Source organism: Delphinus delphis, chromosome 9, assembly GCF_949987515.2.
Source record: "Delphinus delphis chromosome 9, mDelDel1.2, whole genome shotgun sequence".
Classification (NCBI taxonomy): domain Eukaryota; kingdom Metazoa; phylum Chordata; class Mammalia; order Artiodactyla; family Delphinidae; genus Delphinus; species Delphinus delphis.
Window position 1 is genome coordinate 64,324,490 of NC_082691.1, and position 14,829 is coordinate 64,339,318.

Here is a 14,829-nt window from a genome sequence, read left to right on the forward strand (position 1 = left end):
CTGTCCCTGAGACTGGGAAGCCTGGCTAATGCCCTCTGATGTCGATCCCGCTGGTGGTTGGGGTCAGACCCCCATCCTCTTCTTGCTAGTTCTAAAGAACGCACCAGAAAGGCATAAAAATATTCACAGATTTTCACCCCACCTCCCTTTTTTGTTTTCTTCTGGGGCAGAGGAAAAAGCTGATTCATTACTTGTCATGTGCTGAAGGGTGCCCGTAGTGTAAAATAATCAACGGTCTTGGGAGAGGTAGCTGGGCCGCTTGCACACGAGGCTGTGTTACTTTCCAGCCTGTGCTCCCCTTCACCCTGGGTTCATATCTTCTTCCCGTGCGGGAGTCTGTGGATGTTTTCTCTGCAGCCCTGACTCCATGCCCCATCCCAGCTGTGTGAGTCCCTTTTGATTGGGAGGAGAAAAGGGTAGACTCGGGAATGTGGATCACATGCAGGAAGGCTGCTGACATTCACTCCTCAGTTCACATACCTGGCTCCCGTCCCCTGGCAGAAGGGGACACAGTCCACCCTCTGATTTTCCAGCCTGCTTCTGGGAGCCTGAGTGATGTCACAGAGCTGCATCTGCGACAGGATCCCCTGCACTCAGTCACTGGCTGCTCTGTGTTCAATCCATTGCAGTTACATTAATGTAGTGTTGCCAGCAGATCCCTTGCTTATACGATGTACGGTGTAATAAAAACCAGGCAGTGCTACTTTCTTTGGGCTACTATTTTTATTTGGTGGTTATTTCTTTTGTGTTCTGCCTTCGCTAATGTTTTGGTTCTATTTCAAAATATGATTAAACAGAATGAGGAGCTGTTTGACACTCTGCCCTGTTTTAAATCTGAGCTGTACTTGAGTAGCCGGGACAGTCTAATGGCCTGTGTTCCTTTGTTCTGAGAGTTCCTTGAAAAGGCCAAAGAAAAAAAGCCAGACCTAAATCTTTAAATGGCTTAGGACCCCCAAACAATCCCTCCAACAAACTAAAGTCTGTTAAAAAATAATTGAAATGTTAGATAAGTTAAATATAAAAAAGGGCCTCCTTATTAATCCCCCGTTGCTTCTGCTGGCACGTGTCATATTTTCAAGGTACAGTATCAGGAGAACACTGTCATTTAGTGACATATTAGGGCCATATATCATGAGAACATCGCCTTGGTAGAGGATACGGGCACTAAAAGACACGATTCTGGCCAGACAGAGCAACAGGGGGTCTTACTTCTTTTCTCCAACCCCTTGCACTCCCCCCCTACCTTTTTCTTTAATCTCCCTCTGTGTTGCAGAGAAGTGAATTTCTTCATGGGATATGACTTGTTGCAAAATAATCGGGGGGCCCCAGTGGGCTTCATAAAGTCTTTTAAATGTCTGGGCTTCAAGGGCAGCTTTGTTCAGAGTTTGCACCGTTAGCTGGGCCAGGGGAGGCCACGTTTGCCAGGGTCCAGGTCTCTGGGGTAAACGCTCGCCGAGCCTAGACTGGGGGAAGAAAGAATAACACTCCCAGATGGAGTGTGATAAATTGTGCGATGTTTTGCAAGATGCTTTCCCATAAAGACTCCAAAAGTGTGGCTGTGGGATGCTGCCAGCCTCCTGGGAGAGTACCCCTCGCCCCCGCCCGGGCTCAATTCAAGGAAGAAACCTGAGGACTTGGAGGCTTTTGGTCCAGGCTCTGGTCTGTCTGGCAAATGACAGGGCACTCAGAGACTGAGACTTGTTTTGAGTTTTTAAGTCAGAGACATCATCTGTCTTTCCTCAAAGGCACTATTTTTACTCTTGTGTTCAAAATGAAATCACAAACTAAGGTTTATAATGGTCTGAAAATGGAGAGTGCTTAACAAAGGCAAACATTTAAATTTCTCGGCTGCAAGGAAGAGATGGCTCATCTTAGCCTCTAAACCCAGCAGTATGCCATAGTGATGAAATCACCGACTGTGATATCAGCGAGTCCTGGGTTTGAATCTCTGCCGTGGTGAAGCTGGGTAAGCCATTTAACCTCTCTGAGACTCAGTTCTACCCATAAAATAGGGGTAAATCAGTGCGTTCCTCAGGTTTGTTGTGAAGGTTAAAAAGGACATAATACACAAAACGCGTTGAGCACAGTCTGGCAAATAATAGATGTTCCATAAATGTCAGGTGCTATTATTCTGAATCGTTCAGCAACCTGCCTGGAAAACTATTGTTGCCACTTCATTGTTTGGTTAGAGATGGATCAGCCCTGTGACTTTGGTTATTGCAGGGATTTGCAAAAGTGGTGGCAATTGGGGAAGTGGTTCAGAAAGATCTGGAAATGTTACTTTACGTTAAAAGCAAGGGCCATCGACCAAAGATATTTTAAAATAAACAGAAACATAAGAGACTTCATTGCCGCAGACCTGTATTACAGGAAATGCTAAAGAAAGTTCTTTAAGCTGCAGGGAAATAATGAGAGGGAAGCTTGTATTTTACAGGAAGTAACGTAAAACATCAGAAATGGTAGATATCTGTATAAATAAAAAAGGCTATGTTTCCTCTCAATTTCATTAAAATACATGACTCTTTACAGCAAATAATAAAGTAAAAGCAAGGGCCATTGACACCTCCCGCCTCTACTGACCTCAGATGCCTCCCACCTCTTGTACTGACCTCACTCAGTTGGGGAAGAGAAGAGACCTCAGCTGGGAAATTTGGGTTATTTTCCCTAACAAACGCACTTTCTTCGCTTTAGAAATGGTTTTGTTAGTGTTTTTTCGACTTTCCTTGAGCTGAGAGACATGGCCCAGAGCCTCGTATTTGTACACTAAGGCTTTGGAGTGTCCCAAACTGCCTTTCCTTTTTTTTTTTTTTTTTTTTCCTCCGAGCTCTTCCTGTGCAGGAGTTATGAAGAAGTCAATTGTACTATCAGTAACAAAGAAGAAGCAAGTCAAAGCTTAATTAAAATAATAAATCATCAATCACATTTACTACTGCCATTGGCAACCACTGAGCTATCTCAGTCTCTCCCCAGCGCCCCCCCCCCACCATGATTATTTTCTAAGAGATTAAGAACAGATTTTGTCCAGAGGAGACCAGCTGGAGCACGTACAAACTTGTGTTGTCTCCTTTCTGAGGCTCATGCTCCCTTGCAAAGGATTTCCCCGGACCACATGTTCCAGAGAGGGAATCACTTTACTTTTTGGATTCTCAAAACCGGTGACATCAATGAAGCCTGCCCCCTCTGGATCTTTTCTTTCAGTTTTTGTCTACATTTCTGCATTCTAGAACTGTAACGTTTTGCAGTTAGAGCTGTTTATTGGAGTTTTGGCCCATCCCTTCTGTGGCATCTTTCACAGGTTACCTTCTAACAGGGCAGGGAACATGGCGGGAGACCTCACATGTCCGCCCCAGGTGGCCTGTCTTTCCAGAAAATTTCCAGACTCGCTCAACTACATACTAATCTAGTCCTGAACTCTCAACAGTCATGTAGGAGCTAACCGAATTTTAATATGATGCACCCATAAATTTTAATGCTGTGTTTTAGCAACTAACCTCCCTGGCTATCCTCTTAATCCAGGTCTGGGAACCAGGTTCTCTTCCCAAGTTCATTGCTAGCTAGCTCTGAGGGACCTGAGACACTTAACTTCATAGTGTGCCATTCCTCCGACTGCAAATCTTAGGAAACCTGTGAGGATTAATGAAATAATGTCTGCAGAGCTCTTTAGAAGAAAAGTGCTATGTAAACATGAAGTATTATTCTTCTGTTTATGAGACATTTTATAATATTGCCTAGGAGAAATTGTGACTGGTGTTTGAAAGTACCATAAAGTTCCTTTTTCGGCTCTTTCGGGCCTGGAATTGGGTTACAATGGAGCACTTCAAGGAAAAGTTGACCTCTTTGACTACATGTGTGGGGAGACTGGGAATTCCAAGGAGAATACATGCGCTGATGTTGGATCACCTTCCTCCTTGGGAAACTTGACGCAAAACATCTGTATTCCTAAAAACAAATTCCTCTGTGAGCAATTTTGAGACTCTCAAATAGTGAAACACTACCGTGTGGGCACTTCAAACAAATTCGGTAATAAAGAGAATTTGACTAAGGGTCTTAGTGTCCTATTTGCGCTCACTGACAACGATAGCTTTTGAGTCAAGGTGGAATTCTTTTCTGTAGTTCTCACTTGGTGTCAGAAGTTACACTGCAGTGTTTGTGTGATCTGCTAACGTCTGATGTCTTGTCCCCTCTAAGCACGTGTACATTTCCAGACCATAGATAGGAAGCTTGCTGCGTGGTTTCTTTCCTGTTCACACAGCACTGGGTGCAATGGCACATGGGCCAAGCCTTTGGTTCAGCTGCTTTAGAACTTCCACTCCTTTCCTTCTCCGAGTCACTGTGCTGGGCATCCATCCCCTGACAGTAGCTGATGACAGAGGGAACGCCTGATTCAGAATTACTATGGGTCCAGCCCCATGGATATTTGCATTTTGATAGGGGAATCCATCTCTAGGGCCCCTCCCTAAAAAAGACTACAGTGAGGAAATGACACAGGGGTGTGTGCATATATGCAGCAAGGCAGGGTAGTCTGGAGGGTTTTTAATTTAGGAAAGAGAGTCACTTCTACCTCTTTATCCTCTCTACTGATATCACCTGGCCCATGCGCTTTATTGACATATTTTGTTGTTCATTTGGGGCAGAAAAAAATATTACAACTTCACGGCCTTCTTGATTTTCTGAAAAAGGATTTGGCACTTAGAATTTGCAAGTTCGCCAAATGACCGCTATTTGCCTCCAAGGCAGGCTTTGCTTTCATAAAAGCCAAGGATGGAAGGAAAATAACACCATCTTCTAGAGGAAGAGACTCATGTGGTCTGCCACCTTCCTAATATGGCTAATCACATGGAGGATCAGCAGGCAAGGCACCAGGTATTTTCATTTTCCTTATTTCGAGAGATTTGTGTTGCTGTTTCATAGTCTAGAAATACAGCATCTGCCAGCCGACGTTTCTCCCTGATCACTCTCATCATATCAGCTGCTGTGTTGTCCTCTCCAGATTTTTTATTTTATTATTATGCTTAAATATAAATGAAAGGTCAGGTAATACTTTCCATAGTCCATAATAGGATTGCGCCTGGAAAAATCTTAGAAAAAAAAAATATCTTCAAGACACTGGCTTGAAATAAAACAAAAGCATCTCAAAAACATTTTTTTTTTTTCTCGTTGAGAAAAGCAAACAGGAAAATCTCAGAATGGCGATTTGCTATCTTCTCTAACCAGCCGCCCCCCCCGCGCTCCGCGCCGCCAAATCAGCGAGAGATCATTTCCCACCATGCCAGACACTGAAAAATGCTCAGGAGGCACTGGCGGGTCTCTTGGCACATTTCCTAAGCCCAAGGGACTCTGTGCTGCCATCTAGTGGCAGATCTTAGATACAGCAAGCTGGCTGCTGGAATCCTGTTTGAACTTGGCTGCGCCGGAGCTGTGGTTTGGCTCCCGTCCCTATAGAGCTTTGTTGCCAGCTATGTAAGTTTTTTTCTTTATTACTCCCTATGCCCCTCTTTTCTTTTTGTTTGTTGGCACTTCATTTCATGTGCCCCCAGAGGCTGTGTTTTGAATTTTGATATATTTGGTCTTTCTGAAAGGAGGCAATAATGCAAACAGATGCCTTTGACAACAGGTAAATCACAGGCTGGCTGACCCTAGAAAGTGGTAAACATGGAGAGACAGAGACTGAGAATGAAAAATGTGATGGCGTTTATTACTCGTAGGCACTGGCTAGGTTGGTTTTTAAGAATGTTCTGACATTTTCCTCCAGAGCATTTTTACCACCATTTCTGTGGCTTAGATTTGGGGAGACTCAAACTCAGGTTGGAATCTTGGGGAAAATTTGCTTGGGGACGTGAGTCTGGCTGTCAGAGGTGTGATAGGCATAGATACCTATCAATATACAAAATAGTGCATCTTTCATTGTTACCAGAAAACAGCTGGTGTTTGTAGACCTTCCCATGGTTGATGATGACACAGCTCCTTGGAGCTATTCAGCTCTTGTTAGAGAGCTCATTTCACATATGTGGAACCACCTGGAAGGTATTAATCTCTCCTGGGACCTTAGGACTATGGCATTCTTTAGTACTTGTGTGTATCCTGCATGCTGGGAAGTAGCAAAGTGCAGCATTTAAGCACGTGCCTTTGGAGTCGGACCTCTATTTGTATTCCAGATCTTCCTCTTGTGTGACCTGGGCAAGTTTACTAATGTTGGTTCCTCATCTGTAAAATGGGGATGATGTGGAATTTTTTTGTGAAATAATGCATATACTATTCTTAGCACAGAGCCTGATACATAGAAAGTGTTCAGTAAGTGTGAGTCAGTGTCAGAAAACATTTTGTGAATGAAAACGTGAACCGAATGAGCCATGACCTTGAGTAAGAGCAGAGGACACTTGGTGCACGTGGGGATGAGGCGGCCAGTGGAGAGGGATTCCTGAAGACACGGCATTGCGTGTGCCCCTTCTCACCAGAGCTGCTGGCTTGAAGACCAGTGTTTTTGTCTCTTGACAAAATCAGGGAAAGCAAAGTGAGTGGTCTTAATTAACCTGTGCTTGAATTTATTCTGTAGCTGCTGGACTCAATTAAGAAGATGGAGGAATCAGCCTCTCACCAGCGATTCTCTGCAGTTTTTCTTTCTTTCTTTGAGGGCCTGGGATTCTGAGCTTGTGCTCTATATCCATGCAACCAGGCAGCTGGGAAATGATCAGGTCTGGCAGCTCTGTACCAGCGTGACCCTTGGTAGATATAAAAAAACTCCAAGTGTTGTCAGAAGGGGGAAAAAACCTCACTAAACCTACAGCTAAAGCTTAGGTTTATTTCTCTCTGTGCGAGCGTGTGTGTGTGTGTGTGTGTGTGTGTGTGTGTGAGTACACAAAAAATTCCAGAAGTGAATCTACAAATCATCTGGTTGAAATAAATTTTCTGCTGAACTATAATTACGAGCTATTTATTATGGATCTTGGGATCTTGCTATGGATTTTGATTGGCTGCTAGGTTTCTAATTTAGCAAAGAATTCCTATATGTAAGAGACTGTGTGTCTTCCTATACATTAGACCCCAAATTTTGACTTTACACCCACTCTGACTACTGTTAGAGTTTTTACTTCCTTGTGTCTGAGGAGTCTTCCTTTCAGAGAGGAGATGCACTTGGGGGTTGGGGGGTGGCTTTTCCTTAAGGCTGCAGCCAGCTTTGCTGAATGCATAAAGCCGAGGTAACAGATGCTCTGAGGTAATGCCCTGGGTGGGGCAGCTGGTATCAAACTATGGCTTTGAGTAACTGCACTTTGCAAAGCTAAGTCACTGTTCATAATGCCAAGCAGCATAGACACCTGATCGTTGTTCTAGATTACTTTGGTGGTGGCAAAAGGGCTCTATTAATTTTTAAGGATGTACCTCTTTAATTTGAATTGTGACCATAACTATGTATTATGTTTGTATTTAAGAAAAAAATATGAACATAACTCAAAGGGCCATGACTTACAGTGAGTCATGATGCCACCATTATTATGAAGAAGAGAGGGTGAGGGAAGGAGAGTTGCAGGGCTCGGAGCCAGGATACCTGGGTTCAGGTTGCAGGCAGCCGTTCACGCCGGGACTGTGGACAGCTCCCGAGCCCACCTCAGCCCTGCTGGTACTAAGAACGCTCCCCGCACAGTGGTGGTTCTCAGCCTGGGCTGCACACTGGAATTACCTGGGGAGCCTGGTCCTGAGATAAATCAGATCTGAGCTTCAGGGAATGGGAGACAGTGCCAGGCTTTGTTAAGAACTGCACACGGGTTCTGATTAGCAGGCAAGGGTGAGGATCACTGCTAGCCCTATGAGAACCTTTATCACATAACACCAAAAAGGGGGAAAGGAAAGGAGACTGGATTACTCAGGTCAACCACACCTTACAATCAGACACCAATAACCAATAAACGAAGAAACAGAAGGTCTGCACACCAGCCCTGCAGGAGTGGGTACAGTGCTGAGAACTGATGCTCGCTCTTTGAGTGGCCAGGCAGGTGTTGGGACGGCCCCATCAGTGTGTTTACCACATTGGCCTCGGTAATGATGGCCATTTTCTACGTGGGGGCATTTGAGCAGCACCGATCGGGGTGGGCTCATTATTCCCATGCTTCAGTGGCCTTGCAAAGCCATCAGCGCAGTGAGACAACAAGACTGTGTAGAAATAGAGCTGTTGGAAAGGTGAGGCTCACCTGTGCCCAGGCTCCATATACCTTACTCTGGGGGAGGAGTGATTGGTGAGTTGGAGGGAGTGGGGTTCTGGGACTCTCGGAGGTTCTGCTCATTCAAAAAGGGAGGAGAGGACAATTTGGACTCATTTTAGAATCATTTTAGCCCCTGGGAACATCTTGAGGGGCTCTGCAACTCCTAGGGAATTGGAGGGCAGCACAGAAGGTGACATGTTTTATCTGAGAACTGCTTTAGAGCTAGAATTTGGTGTATGGGCTCAGCTTGGACCCCAGGTCCCCAACACACACACACACACACACACACACACACACACACACACACACACACACTTAAACACTCTCACACCCCTCACCCCCCACACCCCTCCTTGGTGCTGGAATAGAAGTGGGGAGATCTTCCTTATTCTTGACATTGAAGCATACTGGTTACACTTGTGAAACTTCCCAAGGTCATTGTCAGGGCTGAGTCAGGATTTCTCCTGCACATATTCCAGGAGGGTTCTGAATTCATCTCGAGGTCAGAGGGCTGGTCAGTTGCTCCTCTCTGATCTCTCCCTAAATCAGGCAATGAATGTGGCCATCCCAGCCTTAACTCAGGGTAGGGCGTGGGCATTGTACACATTTGAGAGCTCAATATCGAAATCCACCTCTGCCACTGCAAAGCTGTATGATCTTGAAAAAGTCATAGACCTGCTCTGAACAGCAGTTTTCTTGCTTATAAACAAGAGATAGTGATAATACTTATCTCACAGCATTTCAATAGGAATGGAAGCCACGGCACCTAGCATTTAGTAGAACCTTGTTACAGCTCCAATCTCGTTGAAGTGTCGTGATACAGTATTTTTGGTTCATGTGCATCCTGTTCTCCAAACAGGTATATGCATCATATTTGGATCTTCTTGAAGTCATTTTAATAGCTAACTTTTCAGGATAAAACCAAAGATGCAAATGCTCACCACACTGTCATTAGCATAAGTGCTAATATAATGCAGCTGTCCCACAGCTATAAAACACTGACTCCTGTGTCTCTGCTTGGCATAGGGAATATTATCTTTTCTCTTACTGAGCCGATTCAATACTCAACTTTGTCATTATTTGAGTTGGAACTTTAGATTGCTGCATTTTAATGCACTCTACTATTAAGGATTGTTGGACGGCCGTGTGCAAATATTTTTGTTCTCACGATGCAGTCCTGGCCCAGGTAGCCCAATGGGCAAAATATGATTTACACAAATATTATCATTTCTATAGTGTGTACTAAAAAGAAACCTTAGAGCAGGGCGGGAGAAAGCCTCTCTCCCTCTCTCTCTCTCTCTCTCTCTCTCTCTCTCTCTCTCTCTCTCTCTCTCTCTCTCGGAGTTCGGTTATCTAGGTTAAATTGGCTGGTAAAGAAGGGACTTTTCATCCCCTTTCATCTGCCCCTAATCTCAATCTATTCCTGGAAGGATATTTTTGTTCCAGAAAGAGCAAAATCTCATTTGCTATCACAGAGTTTTCTCACCAAGATGAAGGCAAGATAGGAAGAGGGAAGCTAGGAAAACCTCAGCCATGTGCTAGGATTCCGGGGATTCTGTTTTGAAGTTGATTTCAGATGTTTCTTGTCCTTTTTGCCTAGAACAAGGAAGTGACCTGTAAGAGAGAGAAGTGCCCAGTGCTGTCGAGAGACTGTGCCCTGGCCATCAAGCAGAGGGGAGCCTGTTGTGAGCGGTGCAAAGGTAATTTATGTTTTGGCTGCCTTTTCTGGCTGCTCCTGCAAGCATTTTACTTTCTCTTTCTCTCGCCTTTCTCTTCACTCAGCTCTTGGCTTGGGTGCAAGTGGGTGTTGGGAGGGAAGCTGCTGTGTGTGTGAGTGTTGGGGGGTTGGTAGTAAGGGGGGTCCTCCTAGTGGGGGATGAAAGTATGGCGAGCATCTATATCGTTGGTTTATTTTCTGAGGCAAGTTGTTAAAATGCCACAGAAGAGATATAAACATGATGCCTCTGCAGGTTGGTACACACGCACGCAAGCCTGTTCTGTCACGAAGTTTCAACACTCAGTTTTTCGAGGCTCTACGCTCGCCCTGCCCACCTCTGCCAGAGGAGTCTTTTAGACCAATTTTTATCATTTTGGTCCCTATTAAAGTTGTTTCTTTCCTTCCAAATTAAATCTAAGTCCTTCCCTTTGTCTTTGAAGCATCTCTAAAATGCCCTTACTCCACCCCCATCTTCTGTGGCCTTCTGGCACGCCTGTCTCTCTCAAACACACTGTTCTAGGTTGCCTCTGCCTTAGCTCAGGTCTCTCCCCCAACCTGCCCAGATGCCGCCTGTGCTCAAGGTCCCCCAGCCCTCATCCCTCACTTTCCTGGTTAAGTTTCCATGGCATCCAGAAGTTCACACAGATACTTCAGTGATGTGCTTTTTCATTGTCTTGTTTGTGTTCAGTAGACCCTCAGCTCCTCAGGACAGGAGCCAGGTCACGCTCTGAGGTCATCTAGTGTATGTCAGTGTATGCAGTGTGGTCCCCCAGAGGTCAAAATGAGCACAGTGATTCAGGATGTGGGCTCCGGAGTCACACTGCCAAGTCCAAATCCAAAAGTCCTGGGTTGCAAAGAGATTTCTCACCCTGAAGATGCATCCTGGGTCGCAGAGTGTTCCCCAAAAGTTCATGTCCATTAGGAACCTCAGAATGTGACCTTAATTGGAAATGGGATCTTTGGAGATGTAATTAGTTAAGATAAGGTCATACCGGATTAAGGTGGCTGCAAATCCAATATGACTGGTGTCTTTATATGAAGAGCAGACAGGGACACACAGAGAAGGTGGCTGTATAACAAGAGGGGCAGGTATAGACGCCTGGGCTCTGTTGCTGAGATTCAGACTCACTTGCCCTGGGGCGGGGGGCTAAGGCATCTGTCTTTTGAAGAAGCTCCCAGGAGATTTAATGTGCAGCCTGGGTGGGAACCTCTGAAAGAGATCTTGACCAGGTGATTTCTACCCCCACAGAAGAATATCCTTTTTTGGAGCTGCAAAGGGGAGGCTCCCTTCTGTAGAGCTCTCAAAAGGAGCTCCACAGAGACCAAGTAAACTAAAGCGCCATTTCTAGTGATAACCCACAAGTCTCTACGCTCAAGGAGGACTTTGAACTTTTCAACGCACACTATTATATGAAATCCACACATCAAGGATTAATGCCAAGTTGTTTGTGAGTAACTATAGTTACTGTAGTTACTATTTATAGACTTAAACTATAATGTTTAAGTCTATAAATAAATAAGAGGCAGAGGTTGGAGTTGTGTTGCCTCAAGCCAAGGAATGCCTCGGGTTACCAGGAGCTGGGAAAAGGCCAGGAGGGTTCTTCCCTAGAAGCTTCAGATGAGCATGGCCCTGCCAACACCTTGATTTTGGACTTCTACTTTCCAGAACTGTGAGAGAATAATACATTTCTGTTGTCTTAAGCCTCCAAGCTGGTGGTAATTTGTCACAGCAGCCTGAGAAACTAATACCCCAACGTTTTCACTTGAGCAGATAGAGACATGGAACCTCTTTCTACCCCAGTTCCCTCTCCTGTTAAATGAGGATAATAATTGTGTCGGAGGGAGCTAATGGCGAGACACAGTCAATGTGTTTAGCAAAGTGCCTGGCAGTTAATATAATATAGTAGGTGCTCTGCAAATACCTGATGGACTTGACTATAAAAATGCGTCTTCCAAAGCCTTTTGGAGCAGGAGAAATTAACCATTTACTTCTCACCTCTTTCCTACGGAGTTGGGAGGCAGATGTTTTACTCACGTGACTTCTGAGAGCTATTGATGCAAGACCTGAAATAGTAACTTCTTAGGAGTCTCCCAAGCTGATGGTCAGATAAAGTAATTACAGTTAAGAATACATTACTGGGACTTCCCTGGTGGTCCAGTGGTAAAGAATCCGGCTTCCAATGCAGCGGTCGTGGGTTCGATCCCTGGTGGGCGAACTAAGATCCCACGTGCCTCGGGGCAGCTAAACCTTCGCACCACGACTACTGAGCTTGTCCGCTTCAACAAGAGAGCCCATGTGCCGCAAACGACAGTGCCCAGGTGCCCTGGAGTCTGCGGGCCACAACTAGAGAGAGAAAACAACAACAACAACAATAAAACCTGCACGCCACAACTAGAAAGAAGCCCGCGCACTGCAACGGAAGATCCCGCACGCCTCACCAAAGATCCCACGTGCCGCAACTCAGACCTGATGCAGCCAAAATAAATAAATAAATAAAATTAAATTAAAAAAAGAAAAGAATACATTACTGAGCCAATGTGTGTCTAAGTTATTGTTGATTCACCTTAAAGAACCTCTTCTATTTAATTATTTTTTTTACGGCTGATTTGCCATCTTCATCTTGCAAGGCTGCCTCGCCAGTGAGAGATGAGTTGGATGCTACAGGGCGGAAGCAGAATGTGTGAAGGAACCATGCCCGAGGCATTAGGTTCATTTCCAGTTAACCGTAGTACAGGAGGGCACTTTGGGTTGCTGTACTGTGTAACCCACTTTCCTTCTTGTCCTGCTGTTTCCTTTATCATCATTCTTTCCTTTGATCATCCTAATCTTCCAAGGGAAAATGATACTTGTGACAAATACATTTCATGAGTATTCTTTTTGAGCTTAAGATGATAAAGTCTCTTCAAATTAAACTGGACCCGAGAATAGACCAGTGAATTCAGCGCCCTGAGTGCTCTTTCTGACAGTAAAGTCCAGGCCTTTTGGGGGAGATCAAAATCCCCAGTCTGCCCTGAGGTGGACCTTCCTGAGAGAGACTCCTGAAAAGTGCTGACTTGTCAGGCTGTAGAGGGGGCATCTTAAGATGCCCCCTTCATTTTCTCTATTTCTACTCCATAATACAGTTTTTGTCTCCTGTGTTTTAAGGGACACAGTTGTATTTGCACTGGTTTATTTATGTTTTTCTGATTAGAATAGTTACATATGCTCATAGAAGAAGCTTTTAAAAATAGGCTAAGGGCTTCCCTGGTGGCGCAGTAGTTGAGAGTCTGCCTGCCGATGCAGGGGACATGGGTTCGTGACCCGGTCCGGGAGGATCCTACATGCCGCGGAGCGGCTGGGCTCGTGAGCCATGGCCGCTGAGCCTGCGCGTCCGGAGCCTGTGCTCTGCAATGGGAGAGGTCACAACGGTGAGAGGCCCGCGTACCGCAAAAAAAAAAAAAAAAAAGGCTAAACTGTAGAAAAGCAGAAAATAAATTACTCATAATCCCACCACCCAGTTAACTATTTAATTAACTATTAAATAGTTAATATTCGATATATATTTTCTGCATTTTTTCCCCATGTCGAGGTGTTTACCTAGTTGATATCTTACTATTGAATTGTGTTATTTGGTTTTTTTTTTTGCTTTTTTTTTTCTTCTCCCACTTAACATCAGGGCATAACATCTTCTCAACTTGTTTGGAAATACTGTCCTTAATGGGCACATAACATTCTGTGTGGGAACGTACCAACATTCATTGGGTCATTTCTCCATTCCTGGGCATTTAGGTTATACCCTGGACTTTAGCATTGGGCAAGGGTAAGTACAAGAAGCTGAGACCAAAGAATATGTGCAGTAAAGGAATAACGACCAAAAAGGGAGGATTACCTCCCTTTTTGGGAGCATTACCTGGGTAGAGAGGAGATCTTGGTGTGAACCCAGAAACCACTCTGGATTTGGCCTCCCAAGGAATCTGGGCAAACCTCTCCTCCCCATCTCGTGTCCTCTGATCACACAGTGGGACAAGGACAGCAACAAATCCTCAGTGTGGTGCAGATACTCTGAGACAACCGCGGCAGCTGTGCTTCTCCTAAGTCCTCTTCCAACGGGCGTGCTCTGTGCTAACACTGGAGGTTTTAACTTTTACTTAGAATGATTCAGTGAGGAGTCATAGTAATGAGGAGTTTGTTGATAATACTTTATTTTAGAGCAGAATGATGTCCAGGCAAGATTATCTCAGGGTCAATTTTGTTTGTTTTTTTTTGCGGTCGACGCATACATTCGACTGTGCTAAATCTGTAACATGAAGCCCATTTTACAGATGAGGAACTGACTTAACGATTTGCACTAAGTCACAAAAAGTTTGCAATGGTTAGCCAGGACTCGCACCCTGTTCCTACAGACCTGGGGCCCTGTGCCTGGCAGGGGAAGGGCCTGGAACACCCGCGGGCGCTCCCGATCCACAGCCACCGCTGCTCTTGCTCTCGGGGACCCTGTGCCGCGCTGGCAGCGACCAGCGCCAACCGGTAGGAGGAGGAGGGAGGCGGGATGCAGGACATCCACCGGGGCCACACCGACTTCCGCCCGCGACTCCGAGGCTCCTCCCACCAGGGCTTCCCGCCTCCGGAACCCAGCCCCCTTCTCTGCTTCCGGGGCGGGTCCGGGAAGCGGATTCAGGGCGTTGAAGGGACCTCAAAGCCCTTCCGGCCAGTTAACGCAGGGTGACAGGAGAGCTGATGGACTTAATTCTCCTGTATTTTGAAAGTCATTTGCGTTAAGAGGTACCCCCTTATGCTGTTTTTAAAGCTGATCACCAGGCAGATCCGGCGTCTTGTAAAGGTGAGCACAGCACTACCTAACCTGGCAGAATGGGTGAAGGGTGTGGGTCTAACAGGCTTCTCAGCAAAGACACGCCTTCTAGAAAACCTTTCTACCA

At 45.4% G+C, this 14,829-nt stretch overlaps 1 protein-coding gene across 1 annotated transcript in view; it reads left to right on the forward strand.

Annotated features, from left to right (window-relative positions):
• Window positions 1–14,829, forward strand: part of BMPER (BMP binding endothelial regulator) — a 262,543-nt gene that overhangs the window by 21,129 nt on the left and 226,585 nt on the right. The window contains exon 3 of the mRNA XM_060020709.1: window positions 9,796–9,895. Coding sequence (XP_059876692.1) covers window positions 9,796–9,895 — 100 coding nt within the window. The remainder of the gene's footprint in view (window positions 1–9,795; window positions 9,896–14,829) is intronic.